Source organism: Miscanthus floridulus, chromosome 16 (assembly GCF_019320115.1).
Source record: "Miscanthus floridulus cultivar M001 chromosome 16, ASM1932011v1, whole genome shotgun sequence".
NCBI lineage: Eukaryota > Viridiplantae > Streptophyta > Magnoliopsida > Poales > Poaceae > Miscanthus > Miscanthus floridulus.
Window position 1 is genome coordinate 6,810,275 of NC_089595.1, and position 26,965 is coordinate 6,837,239.

The 26,965-nt window shown below is 42.8% G+C and overlaps 1 protein-coding gene and 1 pseudogene across 1 annotated transcript; both read right to left on the minus strand.

Moving 5' to 3' along the window:
- Positions 1–372: 372 nt before the first annotated feature.
- On the minus strand, positions 373–13,409 carry LOC136512890 (phenylalanine--tRNA ligase beta subunit, cytoplasmic-like). The gene is made up of 19 exons (XM_066506897.1): positions 13,183–13,409; positions 13,037–13,092; positions 12,845–12,948; positions 11,798–11,927; positions 11,099–11,214; positions 10,929–10,995; positions 9,308–9,349; positions 9,127–9,168; positions 8,606–8,682; positions 8,147–8,273; positions 7,885–8,052; positions 7,684–7,809; positions 7,477–7,587; positions 7,219–7,353; positions 2,171–2,245; positions 1,426–1,533; positions 1,252–1,338; positions 1,093–1,179; positions 373–709 (listed from the first exon to the last, which is right to left on the minus strand). Exons 1-19 carry the CDS (start codon positions 13,238–13,240, stop codon positions 641–643), a joined length of 1,785 nt encoding a protein of 594 aa, XP_066362994.1. The 5' UTR covers positions 13,241–13,409; the 3' UTR covers positions 373–640.
- A 4,584-nt stretch (positions 13,410–17,993) lies between these two features.
- Positions 17,994–25,706, minus strand: LOC136510200 (uncharacterized; annotated as a pseudogene).
- Between the last annotated feature and the right edge of the window lie 1,259 nt (positions 25,707–26,965).

A 26,965-nucleotide genomic window follows, 5' to 3' on the forward strand; every position in this document is an offset into this window, starting at 1 on the left:
TCATGGTGGGAGACGAGCTTCGGCTCGACTGGCCAGAAGGTGAGGCTTAAGGCCTCTGCCTACCGACCGGAGTTCAAGGCCCGCTGTGGACAGAATTTCCGGTACCCACCAAAAAAAACCTCCTCGTCTGTCTCGACTTTTCCAAAGCACAGGCAACGGACCGACCCACTCACAGGGTAACGGGCCCCTGTGTAAGGGCAGGACACGGTGTTCGGGGGTTTTCTCGGCCTACGTGAGAGGGTCTTCTTTCCTTAAGCACAAAGTTGCGGGGCTGTCTGCCCACCGTAGGGCGAGTTTTTTTTACTTTACATCATGGTGATCTCATGTGCAGAGGTGCAAAGAGTTGCAGAAATAACTTTTGGACATCCGATGGTTTACAAAAGGATATAAGGTACATTTTTTTATAGAATGTTCGACAGGAATGGACTCTTACAATGGATACATAGTGAAAATAGTCCCTAACACAAAAATTAGGCAGGGTATTTCCCGTAGCAAAATCCAATGCAATTGAGAAGTACATTGTGATATTCCAGCTTGGGTAATATGCACTTCTTGCTGGTACTACATCCATGTTTACTTAACAAAACAAATATGTCGCAGGTATCAGCTTCAAGCATTCCTTTGTTTTAGGTTGACGACATTACAACAGTGCTTCGAGGTCCATCTCAACGAAAGTGCAGGGATCCGGAATGCCAAATTTCCTTAGCACCTGCAAGAAACGCAGAGTATGACTAGCACTCAAGGAATAGTGCTATTACACTTTTTATTTAGGAAAATAGTGCTACTACATTTGGCAAAACAAATCACAATGTGTATCCACGTTATGATATTTTCTTATTCTCAGATAATATCACTGTGTTCCTAAGTTCTTATTTCGCCAGTACCATCTCTTAATCTTAGTATAAATCAATTATGGAATTGGAGTAGCTCATAATTCAAGCATATAAGATTGTGCTACCTAACAAAAAGAAATATATAATATGGTGCTAACTTTATTCATTTCATCCTAGAAATCTTCCTATGGCAGCTAAACTAATGGTACTTAAGCAGCACAGGTTACAACAGCATTCAAAAGCGAGGCAGAGTAAGTACCTCAGCATGGACAATTCCTAAGTAGCCAACTTGCTTACCATCACTTGTAACAATCTTACATTGTCTTTTCGGGAAGAACTCAGGTTCCTAAAGAAATGAAATCAGTATATAAATGTTGACAACAGCAAAATACAAGACAATTTATGAAGTTATGCTTACATCTGTAGGTACATAGTAATTCTCGCCAAAGTTGACATGCGGAGCTCTGACAACTTTGACAATACTATCCACCAATCCCATAATCTCCTGGACAATTTAATCAAGTTAGCATAGGCCTACATAGAAGCTATGTAAATACATGCCTATACAGATGTTTTTTCCTTAAGCGTATACCTCAAATCCAGAAACCCTATTGCAGTACAAAGCTGCAAGCCTGCGATTATTAGAGGCACCAACATCACGTGACGAGTCCAGCATCACAACATCACCAACTTCAAAAATCTACAATGGTAAATATTTGAAAGATCAAAATCATGGGAACATTTCCATCTAGAAGGAAGATCGTAACCATGGCAACAGTAACTGTTTGGGCATATCCAACACTAGAAGCTGTATTAAAGTTCTTCCATTTAAAATTGATTATGTATTGATAAATTAAAGTCGACATGGGTAAAAATGAAGGACTAGATAGTTACTTTCTCTAATCCCAAAATCCATTAACACTGACACATGGTCTCCAATGACACTTTGACAGGTAATATTCTAAATAACATGTTCCAAATAAAAAGAGCTATACATTATAAAAAGTATTTTTTATAACTAATCTAGCAACACAAAACTTATGTTACCAAACTACTTGATTTTTTAGATATTCATTGTCTATATTTAAAAGGTTTGATCAAGAAATCCTAAATGGGCTTATACTATGGTTGAAATGTAGTATTTGAAGGAGAGTACAGTTAAGAAGGAAAGGAAAGGAAAACAACAGGCAAAATGACACTACTGACAGCAAGAGAAATTTGAAGTTTTTTTCTTGTTTCTTCTTTAGTTGGCATTTTATGTGTGACACAACATTCCATAGACAATATCCTTATCACTTATATAGCAAATATAAATATTGCTTCGTTTCAAAAGGTACCTTTATAGGTCTTGGATGGTCTATATTATGTTTCAGTGTTTTCAATAAACACGACATCAGGCTAGTTCTAACAACCTGCAAGGTAACAAGGAAAAGAATTATTATAACAAACCAACAAGATAACAAGTAAAAGAATGATTATAGCAAATGAATGACATTGTAGAACAATGTTTATTTCCTTGGCAATCAAATATGGAGAGAAAACATAAGTTGTCAGTAGGTGGACATTCGGTCAGACCAAATCAATGGGTTCGGTTCATCTGTTTTCCTCAAATTTCAGGTATTAAAAACTGGGTACCTATTGGTTCTAAAAATTATCAAGATGAAGCAAATTTGGTCTCAGCTAGTTCGGTTTGGTCTCGGCCATGACTGAACTAACCAAGCTAGCAATACACACATCGAAAAAGAAATCACAAAATCACCTATGTAATGTAATAGTAGATTTTGCAAGTGAACACAAATGAGCATGATGAAACACAGATCAACAAAGGATGAAGCACAGATCATCTGCCGACGGCAGGGAGAAGCCATTGCCGTCAGCTAGGTTTGACATCAGGTGGCTGCCTCGGCCAGCGGCAGCTAGACATGATCACTGGCTTGGTCCTCGGGGACTGGGGAGGAGGTCGCCTCCCTAGTCAGCCGCCTATCAACAGCTCTACATATGTGAGAGAAGAAGGCGCGGGCCACAGGCAGGAGAAGGCAGACCCGCTGAGCCACTACCGAGTAGTCGAGTCAGGAGGAGGGGGGCGTAGCTGTGCGGGCGCCTCTGACTCGTCCCTATGTGCCACGATGCTAGAGAGGACAGGTGGGGTGTTGTGGGTGACCAGGAGGAAGTGGACGGATTGGGGGCAAGCGGTGAGCAATCAGAGTGAGATATCTCTTATAGAGAGAGGGTTGGGAAGGGAGGGTTATTGGGCTAGGCCGAATGCATTACTCAGCTTCTATGTGCAGTGCTTTTTTTTCAGGTTCTTCAGTTACCGGGTTAAGACCGAATAAACCGGGGACTTAATTCATTTAGTTAGTTCTTGAGGCCGAAATAAAGACAAAAAAATCAGTTTCTGTGATTTCGGATTCGGTCTGGGTTAGTTCGGTTCTGTTTCTCAGGTTTGGTTAATTATGCCGGCCCTAGTTGCCTGTGTAGAACATGCAGAACTAAATGAAAGGTAAGGCAGAGAAGTCAGATAAGGAGGAACAGTCAAAAGTTAAATGATAGGATTACAATAATGTACGGCTAATTACACCTAGAAGTCGTAGAATAACAGAAAACGCAGAATCATGATACAACAGCAAGATGCATCAGTAAATAAACGCAGCAAAGATGATTATCCTGCAATTAGTTTATGACAACAACAACAACAAAGCCTTTTAGTTCCAAGCAAGTTGGGGTAGGCTAGAGTTGAAACCCAACATGAGCCCCTAGTCACGATTCAGGCACGTCAATAGCTGCTTTTCCAAGCATTCCTAAACAAACAGAGATCTCTAGGTATATCCCATCCTTTCAGATCTCTTTTTATTGCTTCCTCCCACGTCAACTTCGGTCTTTCTCTACCTCTCCTCACGTTGGTATCTCGACATAGGACTCCACAATGCACTGGTGCCTCTGAAGGTCTCCTTTGGACATGGCCAAACCACCTCAATCGATGTTGGACAAGCTTTTCTTCGATTGGTGCTACCCCTACGTGATCACGTATATCATCATTCCGAACTCGGTCCATCCTTATGTGACCGCAAATCCAGCGCAACATACGCATTTCCGCGACACTCAGTTGTTGGACAACAACAACAAAGCCTTTAAGTCTCAAACAAGTTGGGGTAGGCTAGAGTTGAAACCCAGCAGAAGCAATCAAGGTTCAGGCACGTGAATAGCTGTTTTCCAGGCACTCCTATCTAAGGCTAAGTCTTTGGGTATATTCCATCCTTTCAAGTCTCCTTTTATTGCCTCTACCCAAGTCAATTTCGGTCTTCCTCTGCCTCTCTTCACGTTACGAAGGCCACAATGCTCTGAGCCTTTGATGCACTCCTTCAAGGCAATTTAAACTTTGGAGCAACTACAGGCTATTAATCCACCACAAGCTTCATGGAGAGTCTCCACAAAAGAAGTCGTATTTGCATTGATCACATCAGCGTTCTAAGTCCTAACACGTGCAGAAAGAACCAACGCTTTATTGCACAGCTCAGCAAAGGAAAAGGGGTTCCAGCAATGCACTGTGGTCTCCTTATGGTAACTCATTAAATACAACCTTTACTAGAATGTTGGAGAACCGAACCCTAGCACGTAGGGATTGGCATCCGTCCTACCAGAAAACAGCTCATTGGCGCGCGAACAACATGCACATCAATCAATCATCGGCAGCCGGCTGTTATTAGGAAGTGAAATTAACTGGACATGTCGTCTTTTTGTAGGCCAACATTCTGCTCCATACAACATAGTGGGTCTAATCGCCATTCTATAAAACTTGCCTTTAAGCTTTTGCGGTACCCTCTTGTCACAGAGAAAGCCAGATGCTTAGCGCCACTTCATCCACCCTGCTTTGATCCTATGGCAAACGTCTGCATCAATATCTCCATCCTTCTGTAGCATCGATCCTAGATAACAGAAGGTATCCTTCTTAGGCACCACTTGACCTTCCAACCGCACCTCTCCCTCCTCATGTGCAGCGTTGCTAAAGTCGCATCTCATGTATTCTGTTTCAGTTCGACTTACTCTAAAACCTTTGAACTCTAGGGTCTGCCGCTACAACTCTAGTTTCCTATTTACTCCTGCCTGGCTTTCATCAACTAGCACTACATCGTCTGCAAAAAGCATACACCAAGGGATATCCCCTTGAATGTCCCTCGTCACTTCATCCATTACCAAGGCAAAGAGATACGGGCTCAAGGCTGACCCTTGATGAGGGAAGTAATCTATGTTACCATCATTTGTTCGGACACTAGTCACGGCATTGTTGTACATGTCCTTAATGAGGGTAACATATTTCGTTGGGACTTTATGTTTGTCTAACGCCCACCACATAACATTCCTTGGTATTTTGTCATAGGCCTTCTCCAAGTCAATGAAAACCATGTGTAGGTCCTTCTTCTGCTCCCTGAACCGCTCCATAACTTATCTTATTAGGAAAATTGCTTCTATGGTTGACCTTCCGGGCATGAAACCGAATTGGTTCGTAGATACCCGCGTCGTTCCTCGCAGTCGATGCTCTATAACTCTCTCCCACAGCTTCATTGTGTGGCTCATCAACTTAATTCCCCTATAATTAGTGCAACTTTGGATGTCTCCCTTGTTCTTGTAGATTGGTACCAATATGCTTCTTCTCCACTCTTCCGACATCTTGTTCGATCGATATATTTTGTTGAACATCTTCGAGAGCCATACTATACCTAAATCCCCGAGACACCTCCACACCTTGATCGGAATACCATCAGGTCACATCGCTTTACCCACTTTCATCCTTTTCAGAGCTTCTCTAACCTCCTGCTCTTGGATTCTACGCACAAAGCGCCTATTGGTGTCATCAAACGAGTCGTCCAAGCAAACGGTGGAGTTCTCATTCTCCACATTGAACAGCTTATCAAAATACTCTTACCATCTATGTCTGATCTCATCCTCCTTCACCAAGAGCTGCTCCCTCTCATCCTTAATGCACTTGACTTGGTTGAAGTCCCTCGTCTTTCTATCGCGAGCCCTAGCCATCCTATAGATGTCCTTCTCTCCTTCCTTCGTATTCAGACGTTGATAAAGACCCTCGTAGGCCCGCCCGTTCGCCTCTCCCACCGCTCGTTTTGCAGTCTTCTTTGCCACCTTGTACTTCTCTATGTTGTCTGCACACCGGTCCTGGTACAAGCGCTTATAGCATTCCTTCTTTTCCTTAATAGCCTTTTGCACCTCTTCGTTTCACCACCAAGCGTCTTTCAAGTCGCATCCCCTTCCTTAGGTCGCTCCAAGTACCTCTGCCCCAACCTTCCGAATGCATGTTGCCATCTTCTCCCACATGTTGTTTGCATCGCCTTCGTCCTCCCACGGGCCCTCTTTAATAACTCTTTCCTTGAAGACCTTTGATGCCTCCCCTTCTAATTTCCACCACTTTGTTCTTGCAATCTTGGCTTGTTTAACCCTACGAGCTCGTACCAGGAAACAGCGGTCAGCCAGCACTAGCTGGTGCTGAGAAACCACGCATTCACCTGGCAACACCTTACAATCCACGCAAGCGCGTTTATCCCCCCTTCTTGTAAGAACAAAGTCGATCTGACTAGAGGAATGTCCTGCTCCTATAGGTCACTAAGTGGGACTCTCTTCCTAAAGAAAGTGTTGGTTATCATCAGATCAAAAGTCGTAGCAAAGGCTAAGATCTCCTCTCCCTCCTGGTTCCTACTAACATAACCGAAACCTCCATGAACCGCCTCAAAACCTGCACTTGTTGAACCGATATGGCCATTAAGGTCCCCTCCTATGAAGAGCTTCTCGCTACTAGGTACCGCTCTAACCAAGCCAGTCCAAGTCTTCCCAAAATTGCCTCTTAGCACACTCATCATGGCCTACTTGGGGGGCATAAGCACTAATTACGTTCAAGACCATATCACTAACGACAAGTTTGACTAATATGATCCTATCCCCTTGCCTTCTCACCTCCACCACCCCATCCTTGAGGCTCTTATCAATCAAAACTCCTACTCCATTTATATTTGAAGATGTCCCTGTGTACCAAAGCTTGAAGCCAGTATTGTCCACCGTCCTTCGCCTTCTGTCCCTTCCATTTAGTCTCTTGGACACACAAGATATTTACCCGCCTCCTAACCGCTGTATCAACTAACTTCTCTTAACTTACCCATAAGAGACCCTACGTTCCAGCTACCTAAACGGATCCTAATTGGTTCGACTAGCTTCGTTACCCTTCGCACCCGTAACTTTTTTTGTTTTGCAAGAAACACATCAATCAACCAAAAATTTACACTATTCTTTGCACTATAGTCAATTGACAGCAAATAGGAGAGCTGACTGATGGCTGCACCCAGCACCAGGGTGGATGACGATAAAAACAGGGAAAGTTTACCTCGAATTCAGAAGTGCGAGGGTTTGCGATAATGACTGCTTTGCTTTTGTCATCTGTTCTGTTTAACATGTCAAAGTTTTCTTCGTGTGAAGACAAGATAAATGTGAGCACCTCCATATAACCAGCTCTTGCAACCTGGCCACAAAGGATTTTCCAGTAAAGATCAACTGATGAACAGATAAAAACACAAGAAAAAGAAACACAAAGACATCAAATATCAGCAAGATGCCACAAAGACATATCGAATACCTAAAGTACCTCGGCACGAATTTTATCTGAGAACCTGTTTAATGGTTGCCTTCCTCCTATTGTCATACACTTCGGCTTTGATTTTGGCACATTGTTGAATCCATAAGCTATAGCAACGTCCTTTGTAGAAGCCAAACAGAAATTATACCAGTTAACAATGCCGGCAAACAAATACCTACAAAAACAGTTGAAACAGCTAGATAATAGCAGATATACCTCCGACAAATCACGGGCATGCAGAATATCACTTCTTGTTGGAGGAACAGACACTGAAATGCGAGGCTCCCCCTTCAATGAGTGACTTTCAGCTTGCAGTTGCATTTTATTCAAAAGACAGACAACCTACAGTTTCAGATGCACAGTTATTAATCCAGATTGAAAACATCCTTGCTAAAACTTTCAGGAACTTGCAGGAACCTGTTTCTCGTCCTGGGAGATGCCAATAGGCCCAAGAATGTCAGATAATGAAACATCCATTTTGTAACATGAAAGATCAGGGTAAACTGTTTTCCTGCCATCATGATGTATCACTTCAACAGGTTCCACTTCAAATTTAGTCTCACAATACTCAGAGAACATGGTAACCTAGAAATATAAGTAACAAGCACGTCAATACAATAAGTTTAAACTTCTTAAAGAGGACATGTTCCCATCTAAAATACAGCATAACATCACCCACCATTGTATTCAGCACTATATTTGCTTTGGTAAGGTCAGTAGCTGTACACTCAATAAAGACATTACTTGTTGCAAGGGTGATAGCTGAATGTGCACCATTGATGATAGGAGGTAATGATAATACAGTCCTGCAAAGTATTGCAATGTCAACTATGCAGCGACACCAGTATTAACAGTTTCTATACCATAAACGTTAAAGAAAGCATGGTACTCATGACAGAACATGGGCCACTTTATCAGTAAAATGAATATATTTAAGAGGACAGCTTTTCCTTGAAAAATGAACAATGTTTTTTGAAGTTTAACTAGATAGACAAATTTTCAGAGAGCTGTGCCAACAGAATCTTTCGATTTAATTATTGTTGTCCTCTCTAGTAATTATTAGTCTTTTAGAAAAGATCATAGGCCTTGAAAGAAAGAGGTCAACAAATGAAATGATAAGAGCATGGCATTGTTTTACCTGTTGCTATCATAGATAACTGGGTACACTGGAGAATTCTCAATTATATGCAAGAACTTCTTCAGTTTCATGTCTGACTGCCACAAAGCAAGAGATGTCAGTAATAAAAATATACTCCCTCTGTCCCTAAAAAAGGGTCATTCTCGCTTCCCAAAAAGTCCAACAACTTTTAACTTTGACCAAATATATTTAACAAAACATTAATATTTATGGTACATAATTAGTATCATTAGGTAGATCGTTGAATATACTTTCATAATAAACTTATTTGGAGATATAAATGTTGCACGCATTTTCTACAAACCTAGTCAAAGTTAAGAAAGTTTGACCAGCACGATTCCCATAGCGACTCTTTTTTAGGGACGGAGGGAGTACAAGGCACAGAGCACCCAAAGAATAGTATTAACATCTAGAACCTATGATATTAAGTGTAAAACTAGAAAAATTAACATTTTCCATCCTGATACATGGCCCAATTTAGTGCACAATGACACAACAAACACTCTGATGTAGCTACTTACTTTATAGAATTCCATCAGTTTATCAGCTCTGAAGCTTTTCTCCTGAACCAGACAAAAGTTAGAACAGTGAGTCCAAAAATGTTGCCGTCTCAGCAACTTACTAAAAATGTAATAATGATCAGAAAACAACGAGTAATATAACATAAAAATCATCTGATTGAACTAAATCAATTACTTTTACCTGCTTTAATGGGACAAAGTTGATTTCATGTGGTGGTAGAGCCTAGGGAGAGAAACAAAATCAAATGTCAGATATAAAGAATGAGAGAAAACACCAGTGGTATTTATACAGCCACATGTCAGCAATGGTTATATCTTTGGTTAACAACGAAAAATGTTATAATTAAGAGGCTTGTTCATATATGCATGGCATGAAATATAACATAGTCAACCAATTCCTAAGTCTATCTTCTCCACCAAAAATATTGACCAATGTAAATAGATTATTCAGCTGTAAGCTAGTTATAAAGCCGCAAATCTTCAGTTAAAACTGTTTAAGGTTCCTCCATGCTAGAAGCTAAAAAATAGTTTCTTTATAATAGTTGGTTTGGATATTCAGACTGCAGTATACACCAATGGTTATTACTTCTCCTAGTCAAAATGTTATTAAAATAACAGTCTCTTATCACTTTTATGTGAAAAACTAGTTAATACTACTCTTCATGTGTACATGCTGCCATGCATTCAGAACAAATATGAACTCGAAAGCATAGGGAGTAGTGCTTAAACTTCCTCCAAATTGTCTTCTCATAAGCTGGCCAAGATGAGTTTTCTATTATCCATACAAAAAGGGGCTTGAAGCCGACTTTTGATTAAAATTCAAGGAAAATACATGTTTTTGGCTAGTGGCACTAAAACTCAGATATGGCCATAAATGATTCCTGAAGCCCCACTGTAGACAAATTCAGTGGGGCACTCACTCACTGATCCACTCCCCGATGAGGAATCTGCCCCAACAAGGCAGCAAAACAAGGACTTCGCAGATGATGAAGACTCCAATCTCATAGACTAAATGACGACAACTAGCTTATGTTCCTAAACTGGATCCAGTCACTTTCCTAACTCCCTTCCCTGTCCTCCCCTGAGAGGAGCTTGTTTAGTTCCCTGCTCCGTTTGTTCTCGCTTTTAGCTTCGTCCTTTTGTTCAGTATATTTGTGCCTCTGTTATTTTAATAAAATTTGTAGTAGGAGCCTCACCTGCTGTATTTCCTTTCAAAGAAAAAAGGCAGCAAAACAAAATAAGATTTGATTGATTTAGGCTTTTGAGAGACCTTATGACCATAAGGTATCATGTCAACTTCGACTGGTGAAAAAAGGATGGCTCTTTTCTGCAACTAAGATCATAGAACACATTACAGTCCAAGATTTACTCTAAAATTCCCCCCAAGATGGCAACACACTTGGCGAACTTTAATCTGCCAAATGACTTTAGACAAACTCAAATTTCGCAAAAATAAGATTCAAAACCAGTGGAAGGGAGCTTCTACACCTCAATGGAGAAAGAATAAAATAAACGAAACAGGCACCAAGCATGTCCTTGCATTTATCTTTCCATACGATGGTATAAAAGTAATTGCAGTTAGCTCCCTTGATAGTGCAAGGCCACAAGCACATATCATGAGACATAATCATTTGCCCCATCAAAAGGGGGGAAATTGGATGCACAAAAAAATCCATGGAACACATAAACATAGGAACAGTGTGCAAGTCCATGACAGAGATTACCATGAACGCAGGGCGAATAAGATAATACCCAACATTGAGCTGCAAAATTAGCTTATTGCAGCACTGTGATAATTTTACCTCATATGAGAAGGGTCCTTGCAGAGTGTCCAGATCATGGGTGCCAATAGCAACGAGAGTTCTCTTCCTGTTATCCATCATGGAGTAGTCTGAGTTAATTAATCATTGTATTGAGTACAATCTTGATATCAATACAATGAAAAGCAAAAAAGCAATAAGATAAGCTATACCGGCAGATATTTTGGTGGAGTTTGTCTTGAAGATCAATGAAGCTGTTGTATCTTGCTTCATCAAAAGTTACCCCTCTTAGGACAGCACAAACTACGTATGGTCTAATTTTTGAAGTCTGACAAAAAAAACCCAGCAAATCAAGGCTTACATTGGAAGAAAATAAGAACATAAATAATACCATTCTGGAGAATACGATCAGCGTCAACATTAGCAAATACAACACTAATCCGTTAATACATAGATTCTAGAATTAGTAATAACAGGCAAATATCAAAATCATGAATATGTTAATGTCTTGACATTTCAGCCCCAGCTTCAAGCTATAATCGTTTTCAGGACAATAATAAAACATTACAAAGAGCGTGCACCAAAAAAATATATACATATTTAATGGCATGGAAAATGCAAGTAGCGAATTGCTTCTTTTTTCCCCTTATAAAAATGGCAGTTTCACACATCATATCTCCATTACTCCTGAGACATAATATTCCATATCCAAAAATCCAAAAAGAATCAACTGGTTCAAGAGCATTCAAGAGCATTGCCAGGTTATAACATACACCAAACAGTGCCGCTGTACAATTTTCTCTACAGCCTACCCATAATGCACTACTTAGAAATGGAAAACTGAAGAAATCTAGTTTTTCTTCTAGGACATTATTTGAAATGCACTGCGAGTCCAAAGAACATGAACCTACCTCTGGTTTAACATGCATCTGAAGAATTGAACCACGAGGGGTAGATGAAACTTGGAATACAGGGCTTGCTTCAGTCCCCGTGAAAACACGAAGAGCTCTTGCTAATCCTTCAAGACATAGCAAATCATATCTGCATACATTGGCAATGAGCATTAAACACATGAAGCTGAGATCTCAATATGTACTTTGAAACTAAGAGCTCATCCACTAACACAAGGTAACGGTTCAGGAAGTGAAAGATTAGTGAAGAATGAGGTGACTGGTAGAAAAAAGCCAGACAAGAGACTCTCTGTGTAGATGGAAGTTCCATCCATGCAAACTGGCATGCTGAATGCAATGTGCTTTACTGAAGTTCAACTATTTCAAGTCCAAATTCAACTCAACTTTATACTATGTGCAGGTCCTTATACAACATTAAGCTTATTGGACTAGATTTCAAACTCAAGGAAATAACGAATCAGCAGAAACAGAGCAAAACAAAAATTGGTTCATATTTAGCTCACTACATCGATAAAACTTTCCCGGTTACTAAAATCTCCATGAACCAAACAACTTGAACTAAAAGAACAGATCAACAGTGCGGCAAAAAAATAGCTACCAAATAGATACCTCTTGATGTTTGCTTACAGCCAAATGCGGCAAAAACAGCTTCCGCACCTGTTTTCTTTGACTTACTTTTGTGCATTTATGTAAAATTGTGTAGTCTATTTGATGCTTACATTCAAATACGCCATTCACAGAAGAGCAGTAGGGAACAGAACCACAATGGAACTATTACCTATGTATCACTATACAGACTACAGCAACCAATAATATTCAAAAGGTAAAATTTAAATCATCACATGAGGATACTATTGCCGACACTAGAGTAATGCAGCTTCTCTGCTACAGATTCTTAGCTGATATTTTTAGGTGTCTCAAATTGCATAACACATGTTCAATTGGTACACAAGAATGGTGTAATTGACCGATATTTATGTTCGGTTACCATAATCCTGGATACACAGTACACCATTGATTCAATTTCGAAAAACAAAACCGGCTGACCTGTTGGCGGCGACCTCTATCTTGTAGATGACCTCGTCATCGCCGTCCACCTCGCCGTCGTCCTCGAGGTGCTTCTCCTTCCTGATAATAGCCTTCTCCGTCGTCTGCACACGCACACCCCCAAAACCCTCAAAATTCAGACAACGCCACTGCCAGCACAGCGGACGGGAAATGGCGGAGAGATATGCTCACCACATCGTCCAGCTCGATGCCGAACTCGAAGCAGAGCGCCTCGAACTCCTCCTGCGCTGCAGCCAGCAGGATTGGTTACGAGCTGTCGCGGAGGGGAGAGAACTGGGGTTTTGGGGGAGGAACTGAGCAGAGGAAGTCAAACTTACTGTAGGTACGACCCAGGGCGGCGAAGAGACGGTCCCGGCCGACGCTCACTGTCGGCATCGCGGCTGCGGCGGAGGAGGAAACGGTCTGGGAGGCGGCGGCGGCGGCAGGAGGAGGAAGAACCTAGCGGTCAGTCCGGGCTCCGGAGCGACGGCGGCGGCGGAGGCGTGGTGGATGGATGCTGATGCTGATGCCTTCGATGGTGGGTCCAACAGCTAAAGGCCCAAACTTGACTTGGAATGCACGGCAGCGACGACTCCCAGTGGATTGGGTCAGCAGTAGATTTAGGCCCAGTGCTGTTGAGGTGCATCTGCTCTTCACGATATTTTTTTTCCCCGAAACACTATTGAAGAAAACGTCCTGTCCAAGTCACTGACTGCACCCAATTGCCAAGTCAGCTATTCATTATTCCTCAAAAAAAAGTTATTCATTACAATTCGTTTATAAAAGATAGAGAAGGTAATTTGACCAAAATTTACACAAACACGAGATCAAATACAATAAGCAAAGGGAGTAACGTTGAATTAAGGGAATCATGATTCATATAAACATCAAGAAACGGCCTTCGCGTCATCCGCAGGAGACTTGGTTAGCGCTTTAGCTCCTTGGTTGCCTCCCTTTCTTCACTCCACCATACAACTTGATATCGTTCGAGTACATCGGTGAAAGCCCTGTAGACCTCTCCAAACATTTGTGCTTAGAGCATTTTTAAGAGTTTTTCTATTTTTTTTATAGAAGTAAACCCAGCTTTTATAGAAAGATTTAACAACGTAACAAGAGTTTTTTTTGTTCATCTCCGTAGAGCTAAAATTATGATTTGTGTAATAAAAATAAACACCCTCCAACAGTCCCCCTATTCAACATCCTATGCTTTAGTGCTATCCTAAATTATCCTCTCTCTCTCTCTCTCTCTCTCCTTCTCTCAAATTTGAAATGTCATGTTGTCCACCCTATATATTATCTGCGATAGGGTAAATGTTGAAGAAGAGAAATATTTATAGAGGATTCTTTGTTAGAATGTACTCTATATAAGGATTTACATGCAATAATTAAGTTTAGAAATTAAAAAACTCTTGGAGACGCATGTGACTTCGCACATATCAGCATTTTTTTTACAGAAACACATATCAGCATTGTTAGGCGCTCTTTATCCCCTCGTTTTTCTCAGTAACATGCGGTTCCTCCCTGGTTTTGATTTGTTTTAGCAAGCAATTATTGAAATTGTTAGAGGGAATAAAAAAGTTGCTCTCTGCTCATTTGGATCACTTGAATAACTAAACCTCTGTCCAAGGAAGAATGCAATTCTAAGGTGAATTTTTTTTGTTATTGTATCTAAAGTTTGACCAAATATATAGGGCGTGTTTGCTTCCCGCCACAACCGCACACGCCACAGTTGTGCCCGCGCAGCGAGTGCGGCGGGCGTTTCCTCCTCCACTAGATATAGTTGGTGTTGGCGAGGTTGAGCACCGAAAATAAACTAGCCGGTGTGGGCGCTGCCGAACCTTTGGCGATGTGTGGCATGGGTTTTTGGCGAGAGTGGCATGTCATGATTGCGGCGCGGCGATCTGTGGCGGGTGTTGGACGCCATCCAAACACGCCCATAGATAAAAATATTAATGCTAGCTGCAGGGAGCGGGATCCGGGAGGGGCAGAGGGTGGGATACCTAGAGCTGATGTGGCGGCTGCGGCGGAGCTTGGAGGCGGCGGACGGAGTTTCCAGGTCGCGGCGGTAGTAGGCGACGGAGGCGCGATTTCTTTTTTTAGCGAATGGAGGCGACGGGGGCTGGAAAGCTGGAGATTGAGCAGGCGACGAAGTGTTTAGGGTTTGGAGAGGGCTATTTGGGCCGAACAACTTTGGCCGCGAACAGGCCAGTTTCACTTTCAGTTTCCCGCGACAGGCCCTTTTTCATTTTCAGAGCGCGCCAGTGGCACCCGCTCATAGCGACCGATAGTTCGTCCTCTTTACTCATCTATCCCGATCATAAGTTTCGACTGTATAGGTAAGTATCTATACCGATCGATAGTTTATCGCAAAATGTACATTTACCGACACTTGATCCATGGACCAGCTATACCGACCAACAGTTCAACGGTAATAGTATATTTATAACGACACACATGTGACGCTATATTAGTGTTGTGGTGTAGTGGCTTATGACACATAGTAAGTATAATATGAAATTGAATCTCGATATAAGTCTAATGATACATATATTGATATATTTTTGTGTATAGTTAGTTAAACTTAAGTTACTTTAATATGGTACTATGCTAGAAGGCAAAATTTGCTATTGGACATGCCAAGTGATGGCTCTTTGCTGGCGGACACCCATTTTCGAGCCTTTTGCCAGGAGATACTCTGGTTTCTAGAAATTTGGCCACTGGACACCACACCCCAGTTTCAGCCGGTTTTGGAGAGAGAAAATTTCATTTTGGACATCGGGTGCCCCTGAGCCACACTTGGGTCCACCCCCAACCTGGTCTGGTTGGACTAGGTTATAACGACCGCCTCAGACCGACGGCACTCTCCAATAGTCTCTTTCTCCTTCCCCATCTCCACGGTAAAGGTTGCGGCGGCGGAGGCGGCGGCGGTCATTCGGGCGGGGGGTGCGTGCGCGACTGAAAGGTCCTAATGGCTAGAGGGGGGTGAATAGCCTATTGAAAATTTCTACAACAACACTCAGCAAATATGTTAGACAATTAAACGGCAAAGCGAGTGTTGCTCTAGCCTACTAAAAAGAGCAAGCCACCTAACACAATTCTAGTAACTATGATCACTAAGCAAACAATTTGCTAAGTCAATACACTAAGCTAGTGAGCTCTCAAAAGCTAACTAAAGAGCCTCACTAACCACTAGACTTGACGAAAGCTAGCTCTCAAAACTAATTACACTAAAGAGTTTAGCTTACACACTAGGAATGTAATACAAGAGAGGATGGCGATGATTATACCGACATGTAGAGGTATGAGCCAATCACAAGATGATGAAGCCAATCAATCAATCACAAGACAACCAATGAAATCCTTGGACAAAGATGACGCAATGATTTTTTACCGAGGTTCACTTGCTTACCGGCAAGCTAGTCCTCGTTGTGGTGATTCACTTCACTTAGGAGGTTCACGCGCTAATTGGCATCACACGCCAAACCCTCAATAGGGTGCCGCTACAACCAACACAAGATGAGGATCACACAAGCCACGAGCAATCCACTAGAGTACCTTTTGGTTCTCCGCCGGGGAAAGGTCAAGAACCACTCACAATCACCACGATCGGAGCCAAGACAATCACCAACCTCTACTCAACGATCCTTGCTGCTCCAAGCCGTCTAGGTGGCGGCAACCACCAAGAGTAACAAGCGAATCCCATAGTGAAATACGAACACCAAGTGCCTCTAGATGCAAACACTCAAGCAAAGCACTTGGATTCTCTCCTAATCTCACAAAGATGATGAATCAATGATGGAGATGAGTAGAAAGGATTTGGCTAAGCTCACAAGGTTGCTATGTCAATGCAAAATGGCTAAGAGAGAGAGCAAGAGTCGTCCATGGGGATTAAATAGAAGCCCCCACGAAATAGAGCCATTGGGCTCCTCACTGCTGCTGATTCGGGACAACTGAACACACATATCCGATCGACTAGACGCACCAGCCCCAGCGTCCGGTCACATGATTTGCGCCACGTGTCCCCGCGATCAAACCTCAGTCGCTGATTTCTAATGGCTAGCTTCCCACGCAGTTAAAGTCTGACTGGACGCGCCGTCATCAAGGACCGAACGCGCCGGTGCCGCTCAGCCTCGCGCACGCACACACAATCACCGGACGCGCTCCTCGCCACCACAGTGCAGTGTCAGGACGACTCTAGTAAGCATCCAGAGCCAATAAAACTCGATCGGACGCGTCATGTCACGTATGACCAGACGCGCCGATGAGTCTAGTCACCTCTGCCTCGCTCTGATGCTCGCGTCAGCGTACGTCAGCCACTGACCGGACGCAGGCCCTGCGCGTCCGGTCACTTTTACTATGCTACGTTCGGGCACTTTTACTATGTAGCATCCGGTCGCGACGATCGAACTGCCCCTTCTCTGCCATAATGATCGGACGTAGGGACCTCGAGTCCGGTTACACCGAGTGAAGCGTTCAGTCACTATTTTCCAGTGACAATCACCTCCTTCACTTCACCGACTTCTCCACCCTTGCTCAAAAGTGCTAACCACCAAGTGTATCACATTGTGCACGTGTGTTAGCATATTTTCACAAACATTTTCAAGGGTGTTAGCACTCCACTAGATCCTAATGCATATGCAATGAGTTAGAGCATCTAGTGACACTTTGACAACCGCATTTCGATACGAGTTTTACCCTTCTTAATAGTATGGCTATCAATCCTAAATGTGATCACACTCACTAAGTGTCTCGATCACCAAACCAAAAAGCTCCCACCACTTATACCTCTACCTTGAGCTTTTTGTTTTTCTCTTTCTTCTTTTCCAAGCCGAGCATTTTATCACCAAGGCCATCACCACCATGATTTTCATTCATTTGCTCCACCACTAGGAATATCTACCAACCTATCTCACATACACTTAGAACACATAGGTTAGTAGTTAGAGTTTCATCAATTCACCAAAACTAAACTAGTGCTTTTCTGCCGATGTGCCCTTTCTGCCGCATGGCGACGGTGGTGGAGCGCACGTCGAGAACCTAAAACAACCCAAACAAGCAGTTCTACACTTGCAGGAATTGTGACTGGGTGAGTTTTTTGCATTTCTTGTTGGTCCATTTTGGCATTTTGAAATTGGATCTAGGGTTCATCCTATTGTTGTGGTCTTCGACATGAACAGGGCAGCGAGAACTGTAGTTTCTTCATGTGGAAGCCAGTGAGCGCTAGAGATGGCATAGGTGCTGCACCACTGATGGCCACGTTGAAGGCTTTGGAGAATTCTCTGTTGAACCTGAACAATATTGTATGTGCTCAAAGGCATGTTGTGACTAGAATAGGTGGAGAGTAGAGAGTTGTTAGGATGATGATTAGGGCCAGTGTGTTTGTAGGTGTTGTTTGCTTTGTTGCTTTGTGCATGGTATTGTATAACCAAGCATGAACTTTGCTTTGTAATGTTTGTGAAATGAAGGAAATGCAGTTATGTTTCTGTTGCCCTGTTAAATTTTTAGCATGACAAACTTGAATACATTACCAAGTCTTGAACTTTTAGCATGACAAACAGTTTAATTTTGAGCATGACAAACTTGAATACAGGCAATAACAACAGCCTTAAATTGACAATAGTCTTCAACTGTTCACTAGAATATCATACCAAGTTCAGTACATCACCAACATCTGCTAAGTTCACATGCCAGATTACAATACCAAGTGCAGGCCAAGTTCATATGCCACATTACAATACCAAGTTTTGCCAAGTTCACAGAATCACACAAAAGCACTAGTGGCTCAAAAGCACACAGAAAGACACCAAAGCATAGGTGGCTCAAAAGGACAGAAGTCAAAAGCTTTATTATGTCTAGTTGTTGCTCCTATTGCATCAGGACCCTCCCCTCTTGCTCCTAGTGTAGGCGCTTGGACTGGATGTCTGCATTGAGGAAGCCTGACTCCTAGTCAGTGCCCTTAGGCTACCTGCCACTTGCTATTTGGCCTACCTCCTAGTGACCGGGGAGCTTGGAACCCTGCAAGATAACAGATGTGAACATGTTGTGAACTACACATGGCTTTAAACTAAGAAAAATGATGGCAACAGATGGATCACTTACTGCACATATTGCTTAGGAGGTGTAGGCTCAGCAGGAGTTGTCTTCTTATTCTTCTTGTTGGGTTGTTTCCCCTTGGAGGAGGCCTTCCTATTCTTCTTAGATGCATCATCTGTGGTTTCTATAATCTCAACCACTTTTGGCTTGTAGGTCCTTCTCTTCTTTGGATGTGTAGGTGGTGGTGCATCAGGGTCTGCAACAGTTTCATTGTAGGTTTTTCTGCAGGTGTCCAAATCCACCACACCTTTTACACCTTCTCTTGCCCTTGCTGGTTGACCCACCTTCTTCAACTCCAACTATCCTTCTCTTCCTTGGCCTTCCTGCTGCTCTGTTGCATTTAGGAGGAAGGAGCTTGAAGCCAATATCCACCTGTTCCCATTCATCCTTGCTTGGCATAGGAGGCACAACACTTGCATAAGCTGCTTTGAACATTTCTACGGAATAGTAATGGTCAACATAGTCCTCCAAATCAACCCTTATTGTGCCAATGAAAGCTATGACATGCACACATGGCAGACCAGTTAATTGCCAGCCTCTATAGGTGCACTCTTTCTTGTCTAGATCAACAATGAACCTCCAAGGGACTAGGTCCTTATTGACTCCTACTTCTCCCACCTTTAGGCCACTCTTGTGAATGGTGTACCTCAGATTTCTGCTCTTGTTGTGCAGTTCCTTCATGACATGAGGCAAAATCTTAAAGCCAGACAACTTGGATGCCAGTTGTCTCCTTGTGCAAAACCTCTCCATGATCAGCTGCCTTATCTTGTCCATGAGTTCTACAACTGGTAAGAACTTCTCCTCCCTGATCCAACTGTTGAAGGTCTCAGCTATGTTGTTGGTGATAGTCACATTTGCTTGTTATGCTAAACTTTGACCTTGCCCATAGCTGTTTGTGATTGTCCAACAGCCATGCAGTTGCCTTTGGGCATGCCTTGTGCATCTCGTTCCAGTGCCTATCATGGGTTGTCTATTTGTAGCACCTTGATGCAGGCCACAAGTTCCTTTCAAACACTTCTCCCCTAAATCTCTTCTGGAAAATCTTGACAATATGCCTCATGCAATCTCTATGCTCTACACCATTTGTGAAGACTTTGGTAACTGCCTTATCTATTCCTTTACCTGCAGTTAGTAACCAAAGAAACAATGTCAGGGCTGCACTAAATGAAACAGATAATGTAACACTGAATGAAATAGTTCATGTATCACTTCTAGAAACATACCCACATTAGTTGAAATAATAAGACCAGGTGGGAAACCAATAGCCTTGTGCAGCATCTTCATGAACCATTCCCAATTCTCCTTGGTTTCACTGCCAAATACTCCATAGGCCACTGGGAACATCCAGATGTGGCCATCAATCCCTACAACAGCTGCTAACTACCTCTTCCACCTTGCTATCAAAACTATGGAATCAATGCCTAAATAAGGTCTGCAACCTTGGAGGAAGCCATCTATACATGGCTTCAGTGCTACAAACATCCACTGAATCTTCTCTTCTTATTCACAACCTCCCACTCAATCTCTACAACACTACTAGGACTCCTCTTCTCAATCTCCCTCTTCCAAGAAAACACATGTATAAAGTTATCCTGCCAGCCACCCATTACCTCATCTAAGGCCATTTGCTTGCCATCCCAAACAACGTAGTAGCTCACCTTGATACAATACTTCTCCTCCAACTTGTCCTTCAAAACTTTAGCACCAAGAGTTGGATCTTCCCTAAGCTAGTTTATCACTCTATCCTTGACCCAGTGATTGTTAGCCATGCAATTCTTCTTGACTTTGCTTGTGCTGGCACAGTTATGCTTGTGTGGTAACTTCTTAATCTGCACCCATCAATAAACAAGTGTGAACAGTTAGCATACAACAATTGAACACTACTTCCAAATCTAAAATAAGCACTAAAATGAACACATATCTGCCATGTCTTGCCATCTGCACACTGAGATGCATGAATCCTCCACCTACACCTCTTGGCCTTACAATATGCTCTGTACCACCATGACTCACTATAAGGAACTGCAAGTTCAACTTCATTAAGCACAGCATATTGTCTGATACATCTCTTAAAGCAGAAACCATCTTCAAAAGTAACACCAAGAGCTATCTTAGGGTTATCTATGTCAGTGACATGAACCACACCCTCATAGTCCCTCTCATCATCCACAACTAGTGGGTCATCATCTTCTAGGTCAGTGTCAGGATAGTAATCACAGTCAGCATCACCATCATCATTGAGCACATCCTTCTACTTCTCATTCTCATCATCTACTCCTATATGTAACACCCCAGTGTTATGCAAGCATTTAGGCACTACAAATCATGCATATTATGCATCATCAAGCATCCTAATCATACATACCTAATCATGTAAATAATAACTGAAACAATGCTTTGAAACATATGAAATATGCTCGTGAAACATGAATGTTGCATACACTTGTTTAGAGTTATTTTTGCCCTAATTATGCTTGCTAGGTTAATAAAACATGTTTGGCTATAATTGTAAATCATCTAGAATTATTTAGCACAATTTTTGGAGCAAAGTTTGTATTCAAACTTTTGACAAAATATGCTTTTGAAATTATTATTGGAAAGGGTAAAAAATCCTCTCTATTTAGCTTTTGCTTCCCAATTCAAAATCTATGCAAAATTTTTAGTTGGTCCCTAAAGCAAAGTTGTAGAGGATTAAATTCTAAGCAACTTTTATTTTTGGGCCATTTTCAAAAGAAGTCATTTTCTTGCTCAAAATGGTACTTGAAAACTGATATTTGAAAATTCATTGAAAATGGAATTAGAAAAATTGTTTATCTCTTTTAACGGGCCGCCGCCTCACTTTTGGCCCATCAGCTGAAGCCGGCCCAGCGCTCCTCACCGCGCTCGTGCCTTCGCCTCGGCCCAGCCCACGCCCGCGCGCTGTCTTCTTCCCCCCCCCCCCCCCCCCCCGCGCGCGGACGTGTCCGACCGCGTCAGGCATGCCGCGCCGCGTGGCGAGCGCATGCCGGCGACGCCGGCCGAGTGGCATCCCGTGGCCCCCGCGAGCATGCGCCTTGCCTGTTTTTAAGCCCCAGTAGCTCCGCTTCTCCCAGCATTCCTCATTTTCCTCTCCCGCGCTGCATCTCTACCTCGCCCCGCACCGAGCTCTGCTCGTGCCACCCTCGCCACCGCAGCTCCGCTGGCGAAATTGGCCATCGGTGGTCCATCGTCGCCCACAATCGCATGCACGTCACTCCGCCTCGCTCTCCGACACCCGATGCTCGCTGCAGGGTCACCGTTTGAGCAAGGTAAGGCTACCTTGAGCGGTTTCGCCGCCGTCGGTCATGGCGCCGCCGCACGTAACCTCGCCGTGGAAAGGGCTTCTCCGTTCCTTCTCTATCCTCTCGAGTCACTTTCTCATGTTTGCCATCTTCTTGTGGACCCAGCGTGTGCTCCTCCTTGCCCGGTCATGGCCGACAACGGCCGTCGGCCCGCTGGTAGCCGCCGCACTACCATGGCGCCTGCAGCGCCGGCGTGTCGTGGCGTGGCGTGGCCGTCTCGCCTCGGCCCTTGCTAGGCCAGGTCGGCCTTGGGCCAGAGCCCCGAGCCGGGCCGTCGCCCCTTCCCTTCGCTCGGTTACTCAGGCCAAAAGCGGCCGTGGGCCAGTCGTTCTCATGGGCCGGCCCAGTAGTAATAGGAAAAATGTTTTCGGTTTTTCTTTTATTATTTGGGAAAAGAAATACTTTGGAAAATGTTTGTGTACTCATTTTTGCTCCAAAAATGGTGAAATAAATTTTGTTGTGATCCTCATGACTAGATCTAGGGTTTAAAATTATTGCATGTCAGTTTGGTGACACTTTTCTATGGAGTTTTATTTAATCATTGAAATTGTCATTTTCTTGAAAAAGGCATAATAAATCATAGAAAGATCAGAAAAATATGATTTCTAAGTTTGTTACTCTTCTTGTGTAATGGACTTTCTAGGAAAAATATATGCCATGCATGTCCTGTAGAAAAATTATGAGGTATAGTTCAAGTGCCTTTAATGGCTGATTTTTGTTATTTTTGCTAGAGAGCAAAATTTGTATAAAACATGGATGTGATAATTTTTGTGCAGTGATTATTTACTGTGTAGAATATAGGAAAAATATTAGATCTGTTGTTTGACACTTTTCATAATACAAAGTATTTTCATGTTCATAATTAGGTCCAAGCTTGTCATTTTTGTGTAGGCTATTCTACTTATCCAAATGCCATAAAAATCTGATGGTAGACTACTTAGGGTAGTACTGTGCTATGGTAATTTTCTAAGATTTTTCTAAGCTATAAAAATAGATGTTGCTATTCAAACCTATTATTAATTAGGGTTTAATCAAATGTTGCTTTATGCATGATTAAGAAATTAGTGAAGCTTTGGTGTATCTTTGAAGCATTTAATGAGATGTGTTGACTTAGCATCTTAGTAGTAGAAGAGAATGCAGTAGATGACATGTGCTTGTAGTACATGTTCTTTGATGATGTTGACTACCTTGCATGCAAGCATATTCATTGTGTTCATTTCCTCCGATGCACCTTTTGCATGAGCACTTACGCACCTGTATCATACAGGATCGCAAACCGAGAGTCTGGTCATCATACCCGAGGAGCCCAAGGAGCAGCTCGAGGTGCAGCCGCAGGAAGTGACCGAAGCGGACGAGGAGGACATTGAGGAACTTCCGAAGTGCCCCGATCACCGCCCGAGCTCCTTCGAGAGAGGCAAGCCCCGGAGCATTTTTCTCCCCGGTTTGCGATTATTAATTAATGCTTTATTTTAATTGATGCATTACGTTCAGGAGTTGTTTGCAACCGTTGCTGCATTATACCTTATCTACCTTTGTTCTACTATATCCTTGTTACCCTAGTATCCGCAGTCGAGTCAATGCTTAGCTGGTTTAGATCGGTAGAAGTCGGGTGATTTTCTGTCACCTACGAGCTATAGGTGGTTACCTGTATCTGCTTGGATAACTATGTAGTCATGGTATAACTAAGTGTTAATTTGAAGTTAAGACCGGACGGAGACTTACAAGGTTTTGGACTGTAGTGCTTTCTGTCTGTATCGATTAAGGACCGATCGTTGTTGGGCCTCGAGTCATGTTGAACGCATGTCTTACATTTAGCTGGCCGAATAAAGTACCTTTCGACCGTGAAGCTGGGAGATTATTCGGGCCGAGTAGATTGTCCGCAGCGCACTGTACCAGAGCTGGTGTGGTAGGACACGAGGGCGCGATGATAAGACCGAAAGGCAGTCGGTCGGCCCCCGGGTACATGTGGTTCCTAGCAAACTCAAGATTTTCCTAAATAGTTGACTCGGTGACCGATACCTCACTTTAGCGGGTGAGTGAGGTTTGTGTAAGGAATAAATTACCAGCTGGTTAGGAATCGATATGAATCACCATCGCTCCTGGATAGTGAGCACTTGACTTGAGTGACTTCATCGTAGTAATGTTGATGGAACACTTGGACAGTTATAATGAATATGACATTATGAAAGTTGTTAATGATCATTGGTTATCATTATTTGCTTAATCACATGCTTGCTCTAGTATAGGTGCAAATGTAGTCGACAGGTTAATAATAATTAACTTGACACTAATGCTTTTGGAAAGGTTCTTGAAATACTAAAAAAATACCTCTTTTTGCAAATGAGTCAGCTACCCTACTATAAAGCCCTTCATAATCCTTGGTGTCACTTTATTTTTGGTTATGTCGGGTAAGTCTAGCTGAGTACCTTCTCGTACTCAGGGTTTTATTCCCACTTGTTGCAGATGGGCTGATGTATTACGGCTACTGTATCAACTGCCTTTATCCTGCGATGGGTGATGCTTAGGACCATGGGCATGGTCATTCCTTTCATCTCGTCTGATGCTTTTGTTGGAGATGATCATTAGCGGACACAGTATTTGAACTCCGTGTGAGTGTGTGTGGTTTTGAACAAATGGCTTCCGCTACTTCTATTTGAACTCGTTTTGTAATAATTATGTTTAAACTCTGATGTACCGGTGATGCAAACTTTTATGTAATATGTGATGGTAACCGCTAAACTTATTACGATCTTGGCTGTTATGTGAGTTGGTTTGAAATCCTTCGTGATTTCACGGACTACCGGGTTATACGGGCTTAAGTTTGCTAAATCGTCTGCTCTGGCGGATGATTTTCTTACTTAATCTCGTATAATTGGTCGGTTTTGTTACACTATATACTCCACTTCATCAGCTTGTCCCCAGTCATCATCAGCATTAGCATGATCCTCTTTAGCATCATCACCATCAACCTCAGGATTACCATCATCATCAAGATTAGGAGCCACATCAGGATTAGCAACACCTTGTGGATTAGGAGCCACATCAGGATTAGCATCAACCTCAGAATTACCATCACCATCAAGATTAGCGGCAAGATCAGGATGACTGACATATTCTGGATTATCAACAGCTTCACCATTGGGATCATCTACTGGATTAGGCACTACATTATCATCAGGCAAAATCATAGCTAGTGGCAGACAATTAACCTGACTCTCCTATGTGCTAATAAGAGACTGAGTATTAGAACACTGAGAGGCATTGGCATTAGAACACTGAGACTGTAGCAAACGAGGACCAGTGTCAACAACATGTACTGTCAGTGGCACCTTCCTACTATCCCAATACACATCAAATGCATGTAACAGAGCAGAATCAGAGTCTATGCGCACTGTCTCATCCTTGGTTTTGTCAAAGAAGGTGACCTGCAGTTCTTTGATCCACCCCATGGACTATCTCCTCACCAAGCAACTCATGAAACCCCATCCAATTGAATTTATCCTTGTCTACCACACGCATGTAGTTAGCAGTTACATGGTAATCATCGAGCCCATCTGGTCTTTGCTCTACATAGGCAGGTACTCTAATCGCCAGTCTACACGCGGACATCGAATCCATCCTAAATCAAAACAAAGGAAAAGAACTAGACTAAATGATTTCAAACCGCAAGCTTTCTAACGCATCCGCAGGCATATAAATCCAAAGAGTATGGGTTCAAAAAACTCACCCTTTCTTAAGCCATTTGAATTGATGAACCCTAGGCGGAGACCCAGGGCACTGCACGTTCTTCGTGCTGGGGGACTTCATCTTCGGGTCGCGGGGGTGCTCCAGATCCTCAGCCCCCATGGTGGATGACGGCCGAGGCTCGAGGTGTCAGCGGCGGCGGGCACTGGAGTGGACGGCGGCACGGCGAGCACCGGAGTCGAGTGGGCGGCGGCGAGATTGGGGAAAGTGGCGCGCGAGTAAACCCTGACCTAACCGACGGGTTCGGGGCGACCGTTATAACCTGGTCCAGCCAGACCAGGTTGGGGACGGACCCAAGTGTGGCTCAAGGACACCCGATGTCCAAAACGAAATTTTCTCTCACCAAAACTGGCTTAAACTAGGGCGCGGTGTCCAGTGGCCAAATTTCTAGAAACCAGCGTGTCTCCTGGCAAAAGGCTCGAAAATAGATGTCCGCCAGCAAAGAGCCATCACTTGACATGTCCAACAGTAGATTTTGCCATGCTAGAATTATATTTTTTTAATGATCAAAAGAAGTAATAGCATGTAATTTTCAAAAACGAGTTCCTACGAAATAGGATCAAGAAAGGTTTGCAAAAAAGACAAGGCGTGGTACAGAGAACTAGCACTTGCACCATTTTTTTACGACGCAATGACACGTCACACCAGTGCCCAAAAGTGTCTATATAAGCATAAAATCCTCCCAAGTCACACCAAGGGAATTAACTTGATTTACACTGCAAGTTCTAACAGGGAAAAAATAAAACAAAAGAAAAAAAAAAAGAAATCCCGTCGGTGGGAAGTTTTTTGAGGAAAACGAAAATGGTCTAGTGCATGGTTGCAAGTTTCCAACTAAACACCACTCTGTTACTCTGTATTAGATTTGATGTTTTTTTTTGAAAGATCGATCATCGATATGACGAAATTTTCGTAGATTTTTTCATATGTGGTTCTACCTAACAATCTCCACACAAGCATTTCATGG

Bases quoted from the DNA above. Each gene is read 5' to 3' on its own strand.
- LOC136512890 (XM_066506897.1), bottom strand. From the start codon at position 13,240: ATGCCGACAGTGAGCGTCGGCCGGGACCGTCTCTTCGCCGCCCTGGGT. The intron at 11,215-11,797 runs GTAGGTTCATGT...TTTTTTTGTCAG, and splicing joins AGATGCATGTTAAACCAGAG to ACTTCAAAAATTAGACCATA. The intron at 9,350-10,928 runs GTAAAATTATCA...TTCTCTCCCTAG, and splicing joins AAGGACCCTTCTCATATGAG to GCTCTACCACCACATGAAAT.